Source organism: Plectrocnemia conspersa, unplaced genomic scaffold (assembly GCF_051122295.1).
Source record: "Plectrocnemia conspersa isolate PC_06_02 unplaced genomic scaffold, ASM5112229v1 ptg000009l, whole genome shotgun sequence".
Taxonomy (NCBI): domain Eukaryota; kingdom Metazoa; phylum Arthropoda; class Insecta; order Trichoptera; family Polycentropodidae; genus Plectrocnemia; species Plectrocnemia conspersa.
In genome coordinates this window covers 14849824-14872798 of record NW_028277173.1, presented here as the reverse complement: position 1 = coordinate 14872798, position 22975 = coordinate 14849824, and the positions used below count along the sequence as shown (strand labels likewise).

Genomic DNA, 22975 nt, shown 5'->3' with positions numbered 1-22975 from the left:
AGGTTAACAAACAGGAATTTTTAATGAAGATTCAACAGATGATATTTGAAGAGTATATGAAAATTGATTCACCCAACTCGTAAACCCTTCATATAAACAATTTTTTATTGAATTTTTAATAATAATTGTGTACATATTAATTTAATATTTAGTGGTACATAGAAGGCATTTTACTGGTACCATTTATTAAAACATTGAGAAAAGTGCAAATTTATTGTTCAACTTGTAAAATTAGGATTACCATATATTGTAGAGTTAAGTAAATAAATAAAAATAGATTGATACATATTTTTATAATAATAAATTTAGAAATAAATAGTTTTCAATAATTTAAGCTAGCAAATATGTTTTAATTATTTATATGGTGTTGTGTTATTTTATATCACACCAATGTGTTGTAATTCCATTATGACTATTATTTTTAATATTTTTATTTAATTTAATAAACTTGTACTTAAATATTAATTGTGAATATTTCCATGCAAGTATTTAGAATTAAAATAAAATATGTTACAGTTGATTAATTTTTTATTGCATTTAAAGAATTATTTATTATGCAATCGTGACAAGGAAGTAACAGTGAGTTTACTATGGAATATTATACAATTTGGAAACTGATTTTTGAGATAGACTTCATAAATGTTTATTTTTTACACTTAAAGTGTTTAACTTTTAGAGCAACGACCTACATTAGGTAATAGTATAAGTTTTGCGACCTAAGCAAAGACTAATTAAATGACATACAGATAAACTTATATTTTATTTATATAAAATTCACCACTGATGTAAAAAAAGTATTATGATAATGAACTTTATGTATGAATAAATTTAAGAGGCTTATCAAATTTGGTGGCATATTCAATTGGTTTGTTTGTTCAGCGTGTTAGTGCAGCGTTGCAGGCGATTGTGGTGCGGCTCCAATGGACACTAACTTAAATTATTTAAAAGGAAAAATTTTTCTCAAACACTTGAAAAAACCAAACGCTTGCAAGCGTCAGAATAATGGAACACAGTGAGAGCTTGCAAGACAACAAAAACATTCTTTCCATCTATCGCTAGAAGATTGGAAAGATGATGGATTTGATCCGTAATATCTGGTTATATATGCACAGATTTTAGTTGACAGAAGAGCCTTCTGAATCTGAGAAGCGACTCAAGGCGTCCATTATATGCTATGGATGAACAAAGAAGACGCTTTGTAAACATTCCATGTGAGACTAACAAAAGATATTCCTTCCGAGCCACTTCAGGCTATTGATACGGAGGAGCACTTTTGCGCCTTCAAAAAGGATTTGCGAGGCATACGGGACGCATCATAAGATTCCCTATCGAGCTCGACGGTTTACCGCTACATTCTAATTAGAATCCACTACTATTTGCCTCTCAGCCCTACACCGTGGGGGTGTTACCCTGCGCTTCTAAAGAAATATTTACCATTTTATTTTTATTATATAAGAATGCTCTTTTCTTATAATAAATATAAATATTTTATTGCTTTTGGAAACAAAAATAGCAGGAATACATTTAATAATGACTATAATAATTATATTTATTTAAAATATTGTTAAAATTCTGCACAAAATTAAACAAATCAGATACATAAGTAGTAAAATTATGAAATGAAGTTAGTGGTATTGTGGGTTAATCAAATTTATTAATTTAACAATCCAGAACTGACGCCGATCCCCTAAAAATAAAAGTGGGAGTGGTGTCGCATGCAACGAAGAAAGAGATAAAGCATGCTCTTTCGTGTAACGGTACTTCGTCCAGATGACATGGGAATCTTATGAAGCATACGGGACGCGAGCATCTCTATTTCCCTCAAGCATTTTTCGATGAGACTCAGAAATGTACTCAGAAACTCCAGTACCTCTTTTTCGATCTACAACATAGAATAAATGCACGTGATATAATCAAAGATAAGAACTTTTACAATTTTTTATTTTTCTTTGAATATTTATTTTATTCATATAAAAATATATCGATTGATCGCCTAAATTTTGAATGAAGTTCTCACATTTTTTTTCTTTATAAAAATGTATCCAGGCCCCAGTTATTTGCATCGGTTGATACACCCTCTCGACGGGTCTGACCAGCTGCAACTAAGTGTCAGTACCACCGAAAAGCGTCATCAACAAACAGTTATTTAGCTTAGTTGGGCAAATTAATCCAGACAGATGATCATATCTTATTTATTTTTACATTATTCAAAATAATTATATGAATATTATGTGGGAGCCTAGATTTGTTATGGCCAAAACTTGACAGCACTTTGGTAACACTGGCGTGACGGCTTCTCTCGACTGGCATTCTTCCGGGCATTCGGACGCGTCGTCTCACGTCCGCTTTACTAACCATGTAAATACTTCATAATTCAATAAAACATTACTGCAGTGGCTTAATCTGTGTCTAATTGCCAACCGTCACCACCCCGTCGCTAAAATTATTTGCATTTTAAAATTTGACGAAACATGTATATACAGCTGCGTTAATGTAATTTTTTAAATTAACGAATGATTGTATGTCATATTAACTTGTATACATACTGAAAAAAGTTATCATTTTTAAAAATCATGAATTTGTGTAATATTATTTTTAATATATAGGACCTGTAGATTTTATTATTTTAAGCTTTTGTGATTGGTGTTTCAACTTTTTGCCTCACAATTAATGAGCCCGTAAAAGCAAATTTCATTCCATGGACTTTATAATATAAAGATATATATTATTTATATAATATATTCTTTCTAGTATAATTTCAACAAAATAGACTCTCGGTGACAGAAAAGTACCTCTAACGAATGTATATAGTTGTTAATAAATGTGTTCGAAAATTACAATTGTTGTTAATTACTAACGCCGAGCAGTGAGAGCATTTGAATACATGCGCAAAACATGACTAGCAGTATAATATTGTTGACTGCACTGCAACCCATATAGAACTTATTTCGTTGTTTGTGATTAATTTTGTTTTATTTAAAAAATATAAATATATTTTGCTATTAAAATAAGTTGAATTTTTATACGTTTAATTCAGTTCTGGCAACAGCAGAGTTTTTCATCCTGGCAACTTGATTATGCGCGCTGTTAAGTGTCAGTACAATGCCGCCGGAAAAGCTTTTCTCGTTCGTATAATGTTTTTAGCATTTAAATTAAATCTAATATATAGTTTGATATTGAAAAAGGTTTATTTTACTTTAAATTTAGTTTCAGTTAGTTATTTGTTTATAATTTTGCAGAAACTCCAACAAAAAAGAACCGAGAGTAATCGAATTTATAAATGCCATACGAGAACGTAGATGTATATGGGATGCAACACTTCCAGATCATAACGAAAAAGATAAACTAAGAACAGCATGGACAGAAATATCGAGAATGTCTGGATACAGCAGGAGTACGTATATATAACCTCAAAATTGATAGCAATATTATTTATTTAAGTATAAATTTACTTGTTCGTTTTTTCATTAAATATTTGTTATATTATTACAATTAGGCGACAGAGCAAGATTCCACTGGCAGCGACTGAAACAGAAGTTTCGAAATGTTTGGAATCAACTATCAAAACGCCCGAATTCGGTAACAAGTTGGCCGTATTATGAAGAAATGAAATTTTTAAAGGAATCCGAACCGAACAACGATAAAAATTGTTCTCTGGAAGATGAAAGCGAAGACGAGTTAAATATTTCAACAACGCCGTTCACTAGATCGAAGAGAAAAAGATCGCCCGAATTAGACGAGACGAGCAACGAAGATTGCGACGAAGACGATTCGAAGATCGACGGGGATTACCTCTTTTTGGTCAGTTTGCTGCCGACATTCCAGAAACTTGACACCATTTCTAAGATGCAACTCCGCATGAAAATTCAAGGACTGCTTGTTAAAGAAATACATAAACAGCTCAATAAAAATATGCCGGAGACAGTTAACACAGTTGACCGAAATGAACAGCAAGAATAGAACTATTATCAAATGGACACTTTTTTAAGTTTGTTAGTACAAATTTTCCACGTTGAATTGATCATTTTCTTTAGTCTATATTTATACTTAAAATTTCTTATTAAATTTGACAATGTTTTGCCTGTTTCTTAATATAATTATATAAGAATGTTTTGAATAAAAATATTTTTAATATATTCTTTATTAATTTAATAAATCCCTAATATCAATACAAAATAATAAAATATTCAATAACTTTATTTCGAAGCGTTGATTAGTCCGGTGGTAAAATTTCACGCTTATCTCGCTGAACGCGATATCGAATTGCTTCTTCGTGAAATCCTTTTATCTTCCTGAAATAATAATAACTAAATAATCAAGGATTTTTCACAAAAAAATAATCATAAAAAAGTGTTTCTGCAATTATTGTCAATACTTATTTACCGATAATGTGATTAAGTAAGAACAATTAAAGACCTTATTTTAAAGACAACTAGAGGCACTTGCCTCAGGGCCCATAGCATTTTTGAAAAATATTTTTTGTGATTTCTATAGCAATACATCATGAAAGTTGAACCACTTTCCGTAGTAAAAAGCACATTTCTGACACTCCATATTTGCACTTATTTGTAGCCTTGAACTTGGTTTGATTTATGGTTTCCTCTAAATATAAAAGGCAAATTTAAAAATAGTTGTATTTTTGAGAATGCATGCAAATGTACGACTTTCGTCATCATTCGGTAGCAGGAAAATTTTTAGTCCGCAATACGACAGTTGAAAATCGTTGATTTAAATCAGACATTCGTTGCGAAAGTTATGTGCGGCTTTTTGGCAAAGTTGTGTATCTTCTATCATAATAATATTTGTGTAAATTTAAACAGTAATCAAAGGGTACAATTTAACAATGCTTTTTCTCTAAGACATTACATTTTTTAAAATACTTTGTAATTCCAATAACTTTATAAAAGTGTTGTGAGGTTGTCCAAAAATGGATTTAAAATAAATATATTCAGTAAATGCCAAAATTTTTCAATTACTATAAAGCACGGGCAAATTATTCATTCGGATATGAACAAATAGAAGAAATTCAAAAGCAAGCAATAGAAAAGATAAAAGGCAACAATGAAATACGATTGCATTTTCCTCAAGAATCGCTTTATGACCAGATATTGTAGAGTACTTTTTAATTAATAAACCGTGCAATATTGGAGATATAACATTATTGAAAGTAGAATATAAAGAGACGTAGTTCAAATTTTAATTGTTTAAAGGTTAACAGTACTAAAGAATTTTTCGAATGGTTCATTTTTTAGAAACTACCAGTAAATGTGTTTATTGTTATGTGTAAATTTTTTTCGCAAAGTAATACTAAATGTATGATGGGGTTAAACGACTGGAAAAAAATAAATTGTGTGTTAAAGGTACACAAACATTCAAAAGATCATTTCAAAAATAGAAAAGGACGTAGTGATAATAGATGATCAGCATGAGCAGATGTAGTTTCTGCCTTGCGCATTAACTACAAAACAAGCAAATCCGTTCTTCTTAAAATCAGTAAACATAAATAAAAAACGGTGACGAAAGTGTGAGCAAATACTTGCTACATTTAAAAGTACAGAAATACAAGATAAAAATAATTGTTCTATAATAGTTAGAAGGGTTTGGAGCCGAGCTCTGAATATTTGTATATTTAACACCTCAGGCCCTTATCGAAGTAAATCCGCCACTGGATCTAGGAGTTGCTATAGAAAAGGTGAAAAAACTGGATAAATGGGTACCGCATGAACGGACAGATAGTCAGAAGTTGAGTGTTTGGAGGTGTGTTTTGCGTTGACGATTCAAAACGATATGGTGTATTATTATTTTTACTTTTTGTCTAAATAATATGTTTGATGTGTATTGAACATCGGCAAACCCAGGACCGACCAGCAAAAATTAGCTTTACCACTGCTTAAAATTAAAATAATTTTAATAAAAATAAGCTGATTTTAACTGCATTTTAATTCTCACTTATATTTTTTTCAAAGAGTGGTGAATGTTTTTTTAATAAGGTCTTCAATTACAAAGTGTGACTAAACATAAGCATGTACATACATCGTCAGCTTGGAAGATGACTGTTACAACTCAAAAATATGTAACAACTGAAATTGGTCAATATATTTTTGTTGAAAGTTATAACTCACACAGAACTTATCTGTGTTATCAGTCATTTTACGTCGTCATTTTGAGTAAGAGGCCTTACATGTTAGTTGTGCCTTGATTGTAGTCGTGGAAGTGTCACTTCTTTTGTGTTAGTAGTGTTACTAAAATATTGCATTTCAATGTAATATTTGTCTTACGTCTGTATATGCAAGTGGAGATGAAGCCATCGAGTTGCGTGGAACGTATGATAATTGTCTCAACAAAAATAAATTTTTACATACAGAGAAAAAAAGAATAAAGCACCATCTTTAAAAAAAAATATACACATGAATAAACACCAAGCGCGTACGGTGAGATACTTTCACTTACGCAAGCCTTTATCTCTCACTCACTCTCATCACTTAACACGTAAGCAACCAAAAGGGAATGTATCTCACCGTCCGCGCCTGATAAATACAAGTGAATACTGTCACTATACAAAATGAATTGATTTTTATGTGAAACATTTACAAATCTGTATAATAATAAAACATCACATTTTGACTGGGTTATATAATAAAAACAAACAAGTATATGGGTATTTGGCAGGCATTTTAAGCTCTATTGGTGACTTATAATTTTGTATTGCAACCCCCTATTTTTAACTTGTGTTTATTATTAGTTTTGCTCATTTTTTAAATATTATTATATAAAAAAATCTGGAAGTTATATTGAAATTTGAATTCTTATAAAATTATAATATAGTACAGCTACTGTTTTTAGTCGAATAAGGGGAATATTTCATTATTTTTCAACCCGGCAGAATTATTTTTTTAGTTATTATATGGTTTTATTCAGTTCAATTTTGTGTTTTCTATTTCTTGTAAGAATTTTAATAAAAAAATATTATTTACCATCAAAACTTTTATGTATGATTTTAACAATTTCACCTACTGAGTTATAGATGCGCATTTCAGTGTCAAATTGCATTGGCTCAAAGAAGTTTTCGTAGTATATTTTATTTATAGTCTTTGTTTGTTTAGACTGTCACAATGCCTATCTATCAAACATGCAATTTTCTTCAACATAAAAATATTGACCATTTCCTATTGCTTTATATAAAAATCTCAAACTGGCTATTTTTGAGCTGTGACAGTTTTATTCCAAACCGGCAATATATATTGTAAAATTAAACCAGTAGTAATGTATTCCTTCTATTTACAAGTATAAAAATGGCACTAATTTGGCTAAAAATATTACTTATAAGATTATGTAAATATATTTTACTTACTGCAATGTTCTAACCCATATTATTAACATGGCTATTACAACTAGGCCTACGACAAACATTACATTTTTTGCTGAACCGTGTTTAGCATTGGGCCGTGGTGGTGGATTTCCTCGCATTTGCGGATCGTACCACGTTCTAAAAGACAGTACAATTTTGTATCATTAATTGAAGTATGTATATTTACTTTATTTTTAATAAGTGTACCTTTCATGTGGTCTATAATATTGTACATTTGGGTTGGAATAATAATAATTAGATCCTACGCCTCTAGTTAATGTTAGATCATATTCTATTCTGTTCTTAGGTTTACCCAAAACTTGGTAAGCGTCTAATATTTTAACAAACTTATCATTACTACTTTTGTCCGTTTGTTTATCTGGGTGGTACTGAAACGTAGGAAACATATTTAAATAACAAACATTAAATATAATTATAAATAAAAAAACATTTCATTATGTAACTTCTATTTACTACCTGTTTAGAAAGCTCTATAAAAGCTTTTTTGATATCTTTTTGGGTGCAATTTTTTGAAAGATTAAGTATATCATAATGAGTCTTATGTGCTAATCTGAAAATAAAATTAAGCAATCGCTCATTAAATTTTAATACTTTTCGATATTTTCATTTATTAATTTAAAGGTACACGAATATAATAAAATAATTTACCTTTTATATGTGACGACTACATTTATTATCTTGTGAAATTTACTTGCATTTATTGACCACATACATGCAAAATAACCTTATGATTTGATATTTGACAGATTGTTAATGAAGTAAGCTGTTTTATCGACCAAATATTTGGCCCTAATTCAAATATGTGATTAAATTAAATTTTATATTTGCATTTCCAATTATAAAAAAACATAGTCCTTACCAAATAATTTTAATCATAATTTTTTTAAGACATATTTTTTTCCATAAAGCAAATTTTAACTATATTATTTTTTACTAATCGGAAGTAAAAAAGAGAAGAAATATTATTTATTTAATTAAATTAATTATAATTCAAAAGTTACACTAAAGTTTATGTAGAAAACATTAAAATTTGTCAATTGCCATTTTTTGCCAAATGAGCAATATCATTTTACCAAATAAGCAATTTTAGAAGTGAGAACATTTGTGTGTTCGGCCCTAGCTTATTTATCGCTTCAGGCAAAAACTAAGTTGCTCTCCTCTCTTATTCTATAAATTAATAAACCAATTACACAAAAAATAAGTTAGCATATATTAAAATATAATAATCGACCAACTTCATCATCAACAGTCTTTCTTGATTATTAAGCATTCTATAATTTATAGTAATTTAAATTATCTATATATGGCTGTTTGCAGGGGCGGCTCGTCTTTGGGGGCCAAAGAAGGCTGGGCCCCACCAGTAATTAAAATAAAATATTCGATTTAAAATAAAAAGATTGTAAGTATTTTCGCGACGGTAGGGGTTACGGGTGGCAATTAGATACAGATTGAGCCGCTGCAGTAGTGTTTTTATTGAAATATTTATAGTTACGTGTTTATTTACAATTGAACAGGGCGCGGGCCCGCACCGGGATTCAAGCCCGCCAGAGTTGCCACGAGTGTGCCCGTTACGCCAGTGTTACCAGAGTGTCGCCAAGCTTTGGCCATAATGAAATCTGATTAAATATATAAATATAAATAGGTCCCCTACATTATAATTTTTTTAAATTGATAGTCATCATTAAATCAGCTATTATTTATGTAACGCAATAATTTAACGTGTGAACACCGGTGACCGGTTCATTCGCATACAATTTCATAATTTAATTACAGTAATCCTAGTTACTAGTATTAAACGTTTTCGTGTTTGTCTTTTAAATTAATAATTATAGCTAAATTATTAGGCAAATAAAAATATATTTAAATAATATTTTTCTTATAATGTTTAACATGTTCCTTTACCGGACAGAGTGTAAGCAAAACGTGGGTACGGAAAGACACTCGAGCTTTATTCTAATGTCTAATCTTTAGATCTTTTCGACAAGAAATAAAAGCACAAAATCAAGTTTGTGCATTTGAGCAATCAATACATTAATTAGTGTCAAGGAATTCTTATATTTTATTGTTTTTTAATTAAAATATAAAATTACACAAAAAGGCGTCATTGTTTATGCATGTCATTTTTTAAACTGAGTGCAAGCGGATCAGTGTCCGTTATCCCCAATACTCCCTGATATTGCGACAAGTGCTGCTGTTTCTCAAACTTTTGTATTATAAATAATATATTTATTTATTATATATTTATCCATTAATAAAATTATGTGCAGGGCTTTACAGTTTATCATCAAATTTGCACATAAAAAGTTACATACCTATGTATATATAATACAGTAAAATATTTTATATAAAAAAATAATTTAAGCACATACAAAATATAAATATATAAGTTTAGGGGTGGTGATGATGGCGGGTGGCAATGAGACACAGATTGAGCCGCTGCAGTAATATTTATTTAACGGTTTACGGTGTTTACATGGTTAGAATGGGGCGGACGCGCGACGGCACGCGTCCGAACCCTTACAAGCTTGCCGGAAGAGAGGGAGCCGTCACAACACCGCTATTTCTGCGCCGACCAGTTTTGGCCATAACAAATCTATATTGGCCCCCATACGGCTCCGGCCCTAGCAATTTACAATTGCGAACTATAACCAGGGGGAGGTATGGGGGCCTTGGCGCTGCTGTTGATTAAATGCTGGCGGCGCAAAAGTAGCAAAGTCGTGACGTATGGTGTGGCGGCGCGGCCTCCAGTGACGCGCGGCGTGCTTCGCTCCAAGCCGAGTGGAACACGCGTAGACCCGGGCGGCGCGTAGGGCTCCAGGGGGCGCGAGAAGAACGGGCATGTCCGGGAGCACCTTTCGGGGCCCTGTGGTGCGTCGGTGCAGCTACACAGGGCGCGCGCGTGACGGGCCCCGAACATGTGGTTCGAGCTCGGAGTCGCGGGGGCGTAGCCCTACGGGTGCGTGACGGGTCACGCGTGGTCCACTCGAGCCTGGTCTACGGCAGCACTTCGGTGGCTTCCCGCTGAAGGCGCGTGGCGGCGCCGGGTGCTTCCTGGGTCACGTGGTCGGTGGCGGCGTCTGTCAGTGGCGACGGTGGCTGACGATGGCGGCACATGGTCGGGGGCGCAGGCCCATCGTCTTGGTGGTCCGCCAGCTCGAGTCCGGGTCCAGGGAAGCACCGGCGGGATGGCAGCAAACAGCTCAGCAGCGGCTCGGCTTTTGTACTGCAGCGGCGTCTGTGTCTGCCATTTTGAATCTGACTCCATGTACGTGCTCAGGATCACGTCGCAGGTTACCAGTTTAGGGGTGGTGATGATGGCGGGTGGCAATGAGACACAGATTGAGCCGCTGCAGTAATATTTATTTAACGGTTTACGGTGTTTACATGGTTAGAATGGGGCGGACGCGCGACGGCACGCGTCCGAACCCTTACAAGCTTGCCGGAAGAGAGGGAGCCGTCACAACACCGCTATTTCTGCGCCGACCAGTTTTGGCCATAACAAATCTATATTGGCCCCCATAGTATGTACATACAAAATAAGAGAAAAAATACTATAAATATATAAAAATAAAATTATTAAAAATCATAAAATTTTTATCATAAAAATTATAACAATATAATTGAATATTACAATAATTATATAAGTCAAAAACAACACCAGTGTTAGGTAGTCCAAATCTATAATGAAAAAAACAAATGTACACAACACACTATTTTATTGATATGTGTACATAAATATATATATATATATATATTTACCTATATCAATCATCAGTACTATTTCCCATATTACAATCAAGACAGTTGGTTTTTTGGATTGTTTTCTATGAATGACACCAATTGTCTTGTTGCAAATACTGGGGAATCAAAATAAAAACTCCTGGGAAATCTCTGTTTTGTTTTTACCGATCGTTCCAGTTAATGTAATATTTTTTCTTTATAACTTAGTAGTTAAAAAATTGACGTGAAGAAATTATCTGTCGTTATCCCTGCCAAAGAATGGGCGAATGAGCTATGTAACGACTCTCTTTCCTTGATTACGTTCTCTAGTGTTTTGTAATTTGCCAGTATATGGCTGTAAATTTAATAAATAAGATGTCTCTGCATCAGCAGCGACGACCCATATTTTTTATTTCATATCGACCAGGCTTGTTTTTTTATAAATTCACCTTCCTCGATATGTATTTATCAATCGCTCGTCTACAGTTATATGGAAACCTGGAGAATAATATTTTAGGTAAGCAGCGTTGGTATATCGAATATGGTCAATAAATTGGTCGTTTATGGAACGAATCGGCTCAAGTTTGTCGTTGGTGGGTTGTAGCCTCATTTCCCTTGTTGACCTATAATCAAATCTGATATTACTATGTATATAAGTAAATTTGTTTCTGGAAAGGACTATAAAAATAAATATTACTTAAAAAGAAGGTCCGTTGTCCATTTATTTTTTAGAGCAAGTCGTCGAACATTACACCTACCAGATGCTACCAACATTCCAATAAAAGCTTCCATTTCTGCTATTGTTAAACGTTTCTCGTTATCATTGCAGTTGCAGACATAATTGGTTAGCATGTGTTACAATTTCTTCAAGCATATATGTGGTAATGAAGAGGTCGAAAGCAGATCTTGTCGTCGAAATATTGTTAGTGTCTACTCTAAGACCCGGAGGAGATGTAACAATATTTTGGCTTTTACTTCTAAAAGTAGGCGGAGGGTTCGAATTCCACGTGAACCCACACCTAGAAGCAAACGTCACATTTGCCTCTTCAATATTCTCTTCATTCAAACTTTCACTTTCACTTTCCGACTCGTGTTCTATAATATGTTATTTTCCACAACAGAATTATCGGATCCCAGTACCTCAAACTCGATGTCACTATCATAATCTTCGTGATCAGAATTATATAGACTTCTAGATCATCTTCCAACAAACTTTCTAAATTTTTATATTGCTTTTGAGGAATTTTATTATTATTGTTTTTACAGGTTACACTAAAAACACTTTATTTATTAAAACTAATAATAAGACGAGAAAACTTCTCACATACCTAAATATTATATAGATATATAAAACGATGAATAAAGTAAATTTGCTGTCAACTAAACACCACGCGTGTTGTAGAAACACTGAAAACAGTTATATCTTGCAAGATATCCATTACGTTCTTGGCGACACAAGCAATCATAAGCATCCCAGAGCAATAGGTATATCTCGCTCGCACCCAATCGATGAAATACACAATTTATGCATTTATAACCGTAGGTGTGAGCGAAAAACATATTTTGTCCCAACTGCCCTTCTTGTTATGTTACGAATGCACACAAAAATATCGAAACAATACATTTCATCACAAATGTTTATTTTAATTCCTTATTTATGTATGAAATCTACTAAAAACCATTAAAACATGTGTAACGATTTAATACAGGATTACATATAAAATGAACTTGCTAACAATATTATTAAAAAAGTTATAACGAAAAATAGCTAGAGAAAAAATTATATAGTAAAACTAGCTGTAAATTTCAAATACGATTTTTACGATATATAAATTCAGTCAAGCAGTATATTTAATATTATGAATAACTTACTGAGTGTGGATTATGTAGATATGAGGACAAATAAAATACTTGTATGGTTGTTTATCAATTTATTTTTTTATTAATCACAATTAAACTATAACATCAGTTTGTAAATGTGTCTATGTCATTGTTTATGTTTTTGATAAAATTCAACAGGTTACTTAACTTTGGGAGATGGTAGGGCTTGCGTATCATGCCTTTTCTTTCTCTAATTTCTCTAGACAACGTCCAGGATGATGACCCTAACATCGGAGATCGAAACGTCGGTAAAAGGGATGAGAGAGAGGAGAGAGAAAAGGCGCGATCCCATCTCTCAAATCTAAATACTGTTAAATGTTGTCTAAAACATTATATATATATATACATACGTACACAAAATAAAAAAGAAGCATTAGTGACTAGGAAACACAAATAACCTAAAGAAGTTGAACATATAAATTAAATTCATATTTCTTATATAATAACTTCTTAACAACTCAAAGTAATTATTATAATCGTTTATACTGCATTTTATGTGTGATTTTTTATTTTGGAGTTTATTAACAATTATATTTATAATTAAAGATGCTGCATGAACAAAATGATTTACAAAATTGAATCAATTTGAGGTATGAACGTAAATTAAATAAATTACATTTAAAGAATTTTTTACATATATCATTTATAACTTTAATTGTAGTTGACATCCAGCGGTAATTGTTTATTACCTATAAAATTTCGTTGCAATCCAATTTATCCCTATTAAACCCGAAACTTCTTATTTCCAAAATTTGTCATTAATTGTTGTTCTGCAACATTTTATAGATTAATTATAATTCAATATATATATATATATATATATATATATATATATATATATATATATATATATATATATATATATATATATAAATCTAGGGATTCGTCGCTATTAGAGCTTATTGTTCGATACTTCGGCTGCGATGCTTTTGCCAAGGTCACGAATTTTCTGCAACTGTAACTATGGTTGGAGCATCGCAGCCGAAATATCGAACAGTAAGTTTTAATCGCGATGAATCCCAAGATTTAAATAATATTAATACTTGCGAACTTCTAAAAAAACATGTATATATATACGTATATCATCATTAAATTATTATTAATTTTCGTCAAAGTCGCACATTTGTAGTAAAAACGAGGATTTCATTAAGATTAAACGATAAATTTGCATTGACACTAAATACCACATTTGCTTAGACCTGTAAATGATAGCTATTTGCAGGACCTAGGCCTAAGTATATCTAATTTTCTCGCACTCTCGTAGTGTTCAACTCACAGAGAAGTTGGTCATATTTAGTGTTCATATTTCAATAACTAATTAAAAGTGCAGTGCTGGATGTGGTCAAATTTATATACTATGCACACATACTTTGCACCAGACACTTACATTTTTAAGTTGACCTTGGTTAAATTCACATTTTATTAGGTAAAGCGAGAAAATATATACACATAAACTTGATGACAAACTTTGAAATTTAATTCATCTTGTACAATAAATAATCATTCATACTATAAGAATACGTTTGTCACTAAGTTAATTTGATACATATGTATAATAACGCGCTGATTTTAGTTGTATCGTTAGTTTTGTTCGCAATGTAGTTTAATATTATTAATTTTTGACAAAATTGTATGATTGAGCATTGCACATACGAATTCATTTCAAGTAGTTTTGGACTCTGGATTATAATAAATAAATTTCCATATTTATTATAAAAATTGAGTATTTTTGGAAAATTATGTATAATAAAAAAGGTGATGTAAAAAGTCAATCGATATAATTAGTTTTTAGTTGGCATAATATCTTTTCGTAATTCCTACGGCGAGGTGTGATGTGTAGTTAAATATATTTTGCTAGAATTAAATCTGATTATAATTTTTTGCTGTAAAGATTCAATAACCTTATTTAAAAACCCTACACTACACATGCTAGCAAAAAACTAATTACAGCAGTTGATTCACTATAGTACTACAATAACAAAACTTACGTTTTGGTAAAATATGCTGAGCATTTTACACTTATAATTTAAAAAATATTATTTAAAATCAAGAGCACAAAACTCAGATATAAATGAATTCTATATGTAAAGTGTATCATAGTATATAATAATCAATCCTTAACTCAAATTGAGAATTTTGTCAAAATTAAAAAAAACATATTGATGATTAAGATCTAAAACAATATTGGGAAAATTAATGATACCACTGAAATAAGCGTGAAAATTTACACATATATCAGGTGATCTTATTTTTGTGGCTAAAAGTGCAACTTTTAAAACAAAAATGTATATAGTGTAATTGCTTTTATGCTTTTAATATATTATTTTGCTAAAAAATTAAATACAAAATAATATAAAAGTCATTTTTTATTTTATAATAATATCCAATTCATGTAAAAATAAGAGCTAATATTTGTAAAATTAAATAATAATTAATAAAAAAAAACAAGATATGGTGAATAATAGTAAATTTAGATAAATACTCGGATGTAAAATATTTTAAATAAAAATTCATTACCTTAAAATGTAGTTTATATAAAAAAATATGTTTATGATACAATAACAGTATAAACTTTTTTATAACATAATTGCTTCATAACAAATAAAAAAAGTTGTATAAGTGTGTAAAAATATTTTCATAATAACATTGAATAATTCACTAATTAGCTATCTATAATGATTTTAATTTTAGGCTATTAAAATATGGTTCCAAATTTTAGAAACATAACTACTGACTGAAATTAAAACCGCAATTATTATGTATTATACATAGAGGCAGTTGATAGCGAAAACATTATTTTAACAATTAAATAGTGTGGAGCAAAACTTATGATTTATTACAAGTCAAACTTATGTTTGTGGACTTTTCCATTTCAGAGAAGATAAATTTGGGTGGTAAAAGTTACATTCGGTTTTGTTCATACATTTTATGCCAAACTTACACGCTATTGGATGATACCACTTACAGTCATATTTGGAGCAATTAGGATAATATTTACAAGGTGCCATCGATGTAGGAGTCACCGCCTTGTAATTTACAGACGGAACAACGTGGGACGCTAAAACTATAAGCAAATTAACCGTTAGATACGAGATTCATATGAAAAAGTACCATATATATTAATTTCGATCTTTGATTTTTTCCATATTTCTTTATATAGTTGAGTATGAATAATTAAAAAGAGGGAGAGATAAATATTAGTGTTTTGAGAATACCCTGACTGAAATAACTGAAGGCAAAGAGGAATAATCTGGCAATTATTAAAGAGCAACAGATGGAAAATATGCCTGAAATGATGTTCAAGTTTTTCGGACAATAAATTTTGTAGCCACTAGCTGTGGTTGAAAACGTTGTGGAAGATCCTAGACAAAATCATGTCAGTTCTTAATTATAGAGGAGGTTCTTTATTTTATGAGGTGGAGGGCCAGCATCAGGCACAAATGAGATAGGATAGATCAAGATCTTAAGCGATGAGAACAATAATCCTTACCTAAAGATGGCGGTACTCCAACTTTGGGCTTTTCTTTATGCGAGTACGGACAGTCTTTTCTTACACAAGTCATGTCAAATTTGCACGGTGGATGAGTGTATAGACATTTGTCGCCATATACGCAAGTCGGAAACGTTTTGCAAGTGCTGTTAATCTTGATAGCGGACGGATGATAAAATTCGCATGAATTTCCAAGTTTGCAGTCGGGAAAAAAGCGACAACGTTCACGTACGCTTCGTTGTTGGCGGTCGGGCAGTACTGTAAATTTTAATTCTTTATTACGATGACTCGAGAAACATAAATTTTATGTTAAGATACTCACACGAAGGAACTGAATCATACTTATTGCCAACAGACAGTCGACTTTTTACGCCGCCATCTGTTTTAATTACCGTAACCTTGGAAGGTTTTACGTCGTCTCTACTGAACACTATAGGAGAACCTTTCCTTTTTCTCTGAGGCGATGTTACTTTATCTTCCGACGTAATAGCTTTAATTACTTCCAAAGGTTCTGTTTTAACTGGATTTGTAGATGAATTATTTATATCATGATTTATAATAACATTATCTTCTTTGTGAATTAAATCAAGTCGAGTAGATTTCTTTTTGTGTATTTTTTCTTTTACTTTTGGCGATTGTTTGCGTTTATCTTCTTTTGGTTTGACTTCTTTTAATCCATTATCAGATTCCCGTTCATTCATTTCTAACTTTTTTTCTAAAAATAATTTCTTATTCACACCATCCAATGTAACAACAAACTGAGGATTTTCACTGAAAATTAAATTATTTTTTAGACTTTGTGTATTTTAATTTTGGTTTATTGGATTTCGCTATAACAGCGCTGTCAAACTACCGGCTTGTGAAGTAAATTTGATTTTTACTTGAAATATATTATTTCAAAAATTTTATATGGTTTAGAATACTTTTTATTATTAGTAGTTACAAATTATTTTTGACTTTAATTTCTTCGTATAAATGAAATATTCAATGTGACAATTACTGGCCCTTTAATTGGTCTCCGAGATGCTTACAAAATAAAAAAATGCTTGACGGGCTAACAGAAGTTGGACAGCGCTGATTTATAATATCCGGTACTAGCTAGTTAGCACGCCGCCACGCCCAAATTTTACGTTTGCGAATTGTCCATTTGCTGTTCAAACCCAAACATAACCTAAACGAAGATAATAAAGTTATAAAGGTTAATTTGTTTAGGTTAGGTTTGGGTTTTAACAGCAGCACGGGAAATGCAGTGTGGAGTAATGACCAATGGCTTTTGAGCATGGCGTTGTGATAATTAACAAGTACCTAATATTCTATAAAAAATTGAGAAAATTTAAGATAAATGCTTATGTAAAATAAGATTATTTTGAAATATTGCTATTTAAATTTTAAGTGCTGTTTATTCATTTTTTTGGAGTCGATATTATTTAGTTGAAACTCCTACTTGCATTTAATTTGGAGTATGATGCAGCAAAAGCAAAAAAAAAATGAATGTAAGTATTTGAATAGGCAGAATTGAATTAGTTTGAATGGGTGACATTAACTTTTAAAATTAACTCTGAGAAAGATCCATTTTTTGTAATGATGAACAATTGAGAGACATTGACTGTCAAAGCTAATCAATAAAACACTGTTCGGATAATCGTAGATTTGCTACATAAATGTGTACAAATTGACCAAAGCAAAAACAGCACTATCTGTAAGTTTCAATTCACAACTTATTGTTGAAAAATTAAGCAAATTGAAATTGGAATCAATACTTAATTACAATATTCCCCTGATCCTTTCAACATAAAGCATTACTTTTTTAATCAAAATAACTACACGGCGTCTAAGATAATAATTTATAAAAATATAGAAAGACTTTGAGTGCAGTCTTCTTATAAAACAATCTAATAAATAAGCTACGGTCATTATTTATGTTGTGAGTTCGTTTTTGGTAACAAAAAAACATCTGCAAAATAATATTTTAAGGGTCAAAAACTGTAAAAAATTTAAATGAATGTCGTATGGTATGGTTAATTAATGTAACTCCGCAAGAATTCAAATTTACATTATTTCACAGATCAAAACTGTAGGTTTACTGACACTGTTCCTATATAAATTATACACTTACGTCCGTTTCGATGTATCTGATTTTTTTACATCACTCTTCTTAGATATATGAGTAGGAACATAATCCACCGCTTTGCTTATCTCAGATTTAGTGCCGAGAGGTTCCGGCACATATTCGGCGTTTTGACTCTCGTATTCAAACTCGTCTAGACTCTCAACGTCCATTTCAATCTCAAAATCGGAATTAGAGTCGCCTTTTTCTTTACATCTATTCTGGTAAGCATTACTAGGAACTTCGATGATGATCTTTTGTGGTTTTATTCTCCGCATCGGCAGGACGAAGGCTTTCTTTTTTTTAGGCAACTCCGTATTCAGCTTCGGAGGCATCTAAATGTTTAATTATATTAGCTGTTAGGTATTGGATATAATTATATTAGTTGTCCTCACCGTGAGTAGTGATTTGTGAGCATCGGCCATTGCTCGAAATAGTAAATTAGTGCTTGCCATGATAGCCTGTGGTGGAGGTCTAGGAGGAGCTTTAACAACACTCGCTACAGCTACAGCTGAATTTTTGTTTGATTCCACTGGTTGTACTGGTACAATTCTAAATTAAAATTTATTTTGTTCAATAATAAGTCATCGAGAATTTCGTTTCATTTTTTTGTTAAATGCTTGATTTAAACAATCTAATTGCAAAAAATTATATTTTAATAATAGGGCAGATGCGGAGAATTTTAAATTTACCCAAGACTTTTTCATTGAATATTTAGATTGGATAAATGATTCCAATAAAAAATTAAATTAAATCTTGAAAATATGTGCTTCAAAATTCATAATTTAGACTTTAATGTATATAAATATATATATATATATATATATATATATATATATATATATATATATATATATATATATATATATATATATATTTAAAAAGCATTGATCTCATTACTCAATCAATTATAGTTGGGTCTAACAGAGAGCTCAAGAAATAAAATATTACCTAGATTCAATCTTCTTCTTTTTTATATTATCATTTTTCTTCTTCTGTTTCTTGTTACGAGAATTATCTTTTCTCATCATTAGTCTACTTTTGATAGAAGACATATTAGTTTTCGTTCCTAAATATGATTTGATACTAAGTTTATCTGCGTGTGGTTCGCTATAAAGGTAAAACGTATACATATAATAAGTCTTAAATTATTGAAATATATATTTTAACGAATTTTACCTATTATAATTAGAATCTTCTTTTAAATTATGTTTGGAAGATTTGTTATTTTGATAAGGGTTAACCATATTGACAGTCTTTTCTCTAAAGCCGAGTCTATCTCTAAGAGGTCTTTTGGGTAAATTTAACTCTATCTGAGGAAAGTCGGTCTCGGGAGCTTTAATAGCTTCTTTTTCGATTCTAGGTCTTGTCGGAGACGGTGCTTCGATTAATTTCCTTGTTGCACTATTAGTCGAATTGATTGTTTTTTTATTTTTTGTTGTCTAAAAAGCAAATATACAAATTATTGATGCAATATTATATTATTTATAAATAAATAAAAATATATACCGTTAATGCATCTTCTTCAAAGTCGACGTCGATAAAATCTTCAGCTTCCGTCCTAATGTTGATAAAGTCATCGTAATCTAAATTAATAATGTTTGATTCGTCGGATTTATTTTTCCGGTCCGAATCAGAATTGTTAGATGTTTGTGGTTTTACTTTATGAATATCACTTCTAGATATTAAATCAATTAAATTAGTATTTTTCACAGCAACGTCGTCGGGGTTAATCTGCAAAACGGTGGCAGGGTCTATGATCGGCAGTCGAGGTTTTCTCGGTGGCGATTCGTCAGTCTTAATAACGGGCAGTTCTAGATTCAACGATTTGTTGAAGGAGGCAGATTTTGGCAATATTCCGTGACTTTTGAGTATCTGACCTGCAAATACGTCCGTTATTGACGGCGACGACTCTTTTTCTAAATTCATTAATAGACGCGGAACGTTTGGCGTGATTCTTTCTACTTCTTTGTTTCTATCCGAAGACTTGGAGCGTTTTTCTTTCTTAGCTTTTTTTAACTTTATCTTTTGCTTCGATTTACTCTTGTCTTTGTCTTTTTTCTTATCTTTCTCTCTCGACGAGTTCGAAGAGCCGCTCTGTTTTGATTTTAATTTCTTAGCTTCTGCGTTTTGTACTATTATACAAACATATAAAAAAAATGAAAATACATATACACATAGATATAATATATACAAAATAGAAAAACCCAATTAATTGAAACATTGAAATTCTGGTCCTGATAATAACTTTCATACAAATTCGTACAGATTTTTGCGCTGATGCAAAACATTTATATTAAAAAGAAAATTAAAAGCAGATAAGGTAATACTGGGCTTTACCCAGTGTGCCATTGTTATGGAATGTCATGTATGAAGTATTGCATGCAGCAATTTACAGAAGGGACCTAAAAAGTACTTTTCGTTATAATGATTATTTTTGATACAACAGGTTATAAATATATACATACATATGTATATTAAATATAAAGAAATTTGTGGAAAAAATAACTAGCCTGTTGATATTGCTTTAAGATATTCTTATAAAAAAAAGCTTTTCATTGAGCTAGTTCTACTTGATATGTAAATTATATATATCCTTAGTAGGTAGAAATAAAAAGTATGTAAATGTATGGTAAATGGCACTTCACATTACGACCACTTACGATGCAACTACTATTTGATGGAATACATTTTGTATGTAACCTGTAGTTATATACAAAGATGATAAAAAAACAGAATTTTAACCCTTTGAGAAGTGAGTTAATTTATACACATTTGATAATTTGTTAGTATACACTTGGGAGTGAGTTCATTTTACGTATTTTTCCATAATTACTTTTATTGTTATTTTATATTGCACTTAGAGTAAATTATAGAAAAAATATCAGTGATCACCAAAAAGGGTTAATGAAACATATTTAATGGCTATTGGCCAATATTATAGCTTTCTTATGGACAAAACTTGCCGCTCAGTTCGAACCTGTTTACAGTTGTTATAAATGGACTTATATATTTCAAATTAACAGGATTTTACTGTTTATGCATAAAATAATATTTACCAATGGTCGTGTTGATAGTAACTTCTTGTAATTTTTGTAGTACTTGATGCAACCAGCTTACGAAAGCTTCAGTGTTCGAAGATAAGAACAATTGTAGATCTTCTTCCATTTGAGATCTAGTTCTTTTATTGGCTACCATTACCATAACATAATCGGGTAGTTCATCATCTATAAGCGTGTTTTAATCAGATTAATAAATTTAGTGTATAGAATAATTTTCATTGAAGAATTTCTCACCAACGTAACATCCCAGTTCCATTAACTTTGCTTTTATAGCCGACTAGAAATGCAACAGAAATAATTATAAATGTATACAAGATTACTTATCTAAATTATTAAAAACAAAGACTATCAGTGTATACATAGCTGTCTGTGTTTACAGGTCACACAGATAGAGAAAAAATGGATTGAAGCAGAATAAATCTTAGCTAAAATTGTAATATTTCGATTGAATCCCTAATTGCTGTAATTGTAGTTATTGCAAATAAAATAAATATTTATATAGATAGTTTAGATAAAACACTGTTAATACAATCACTCTAATAACATAATGGAAAATAATTAGATCATAGTATGTAAGATAGTAAGGTTTATAATTGACTATTGTATGAGTTGCTAAAAAAAACCAGCAATATGCTTAGTATTAATAAATACTAGTAAATACTAGCGTGTCAAATGTAGTTTTTGGTTCCTAGGTAAATTTTCTGGTTTACGTTTGCTTTTTTGCTATAAGTCGAATATTTAATATTATAGTATTATTATAAGTATCACATTATTATGGTTTACCCTCATTTTGAGGCCGACTTCGCTGCCAATCGTCTCCATTCTGAAGATTAAGGGACGGCCTACCACCGGTGTCAGAGCAGAGCTTCCTCTTCTTTTAATGTCAGTGTTACCATATGTGGCAATTTGTTTGGAAATAACACGCAAAAATTTGACCATGCTATTTCAATATTATTAATTTTAATTTTCAATTTTCCTGTTAAAAAAACAGTAAAAACTTTAAATAAATTATTATTTGCTTAATTAGCAAAATAATATACATAGTAAAACGTATTATTATAATATATTAAAGTACAGCTTGCGGTCATTTTCAAATGTATTAGTAATTACATAACTGAGATTTTTTATCTTGTCATCCGATGAAAATATTTTATTAGATTATTTTCAAAATTGTCTTTAATTATATGTAATTTTGCATGCCCATTAAGTAGCATCCAGGACACGAGCTATGTCTGCTCATCACTCACGCATCACATAAATTTTGAGCTAATATTACCAATTGCTTAAAAATATTATATACGTAAATCATTAGGCACTTGTGTGTTTTCTTAGCTGCATGTGGTCGT

The 22975-nt window shown here is 31.1% G+C and overlaps 2 protein-coding genes across 2 annotated transcripts; one reads left to right on the top strand and one right to left on the bottom strand.

Moving 5' to 3' along the window:
- Nucleotides 1-3013: 3013 nt before the first annotated feature.
- Nucleotides 3014-4134, top strand: LOC148232005 (uncharacterized). The gene is made up of 3 exons (XM_088192602.1): nucleotides 3014-3125; nucleotides 3240-3394; nucleotides 3497-4134. The coding sequence occupies exons 1-3, from the start codon at nucleotides 3103-3105 to the stop codon at nucleotides 3958-3960; spliced, it is 642 nt and encodes a 213-aa protein (XP_088048728.1). The 5' UTR covers nucleotides 3014-3102; the 3' UTR covers nucleotides 3961-4134.
- Nucleotides 4135-15320: 11186 nt separating this feature from the next.
- Nucleotides 15321-22514, bottom strand: Nab2 (Nuclear polyadenosine RNA-binding 2). The gene is made up of 11 exons (XM_088193654.1): nucleotides 22413-22514; nucleotides 21864-21906; nucleotides 21627-21794; nucleotides 20077-20702; nucleotides 19747-20009; nucleotides 19519-19677; nucleotides 18963-19119; nucleotides 18577-18902; nucleotides 16783-17231; nucleotides 16461-16718; nucleotides 15321-16034 (listed from the first exon to the last, which is right to left on the bottom strand). The coding sequence occupies exons 1-11, from the start codon at nucleotides 22449-22451 to the stop codon at nucleotides 15820-15822; spliced, it is 2703 nt and encodes a 900-aa protein (XP_088049780.1). The 5' UTR covers nucleotides 22452-22514; the 3' UTR covers nucleotides 15321-15819.
- Nucleotides 22515-22975: the final 461 nt, after the last annotated feature.

Excerpts from the sequence above, each read along its gene's own strand:
- LOC148232005 (XM_088192602.1), top strand. The coding sequence starts at position 3,103 with ATGCCGCCGGAAAAGCTTTTCTC. Across the intron at positions 3,126-3,239 it reads CCGCCGGAAAAGCTTTTCTC|AAACTCCAACAAAAAAGAAC; the intron begins GTTCGTATAATG and ends ATAATTTTGCAG. Across the intron at positions 3,395-3,496 it reads AATGTCTGGATACAGCAGGA|GCGACAGAGCAAGATTCCAC; the intron begins GTACGTATATAT and ends TATTACAATTAG.
- Nab2 (XM_088193654.1), bottom strand. The coding sequence starts at position 22,451 with ATGGAGACGATTGGCAGCGAAGTCGGCCTCAAAATGAGG. Across the intron at positions 21,907-22,412 it reads AAGTCGGCCTCAAAATGAGG|TCGGCTATAAAAGCAAAGTT; the intron begins GTAAACCATAAT and ends TTGCATTTCTAG. Across the intron at positions 19,120-19,518 it reads AAGAAGAAGATTGAATCTAG|AATTGTACCAGTACAACCAG; the intron begins GTAATATTTTAT and ends ATTTTAATTTAG.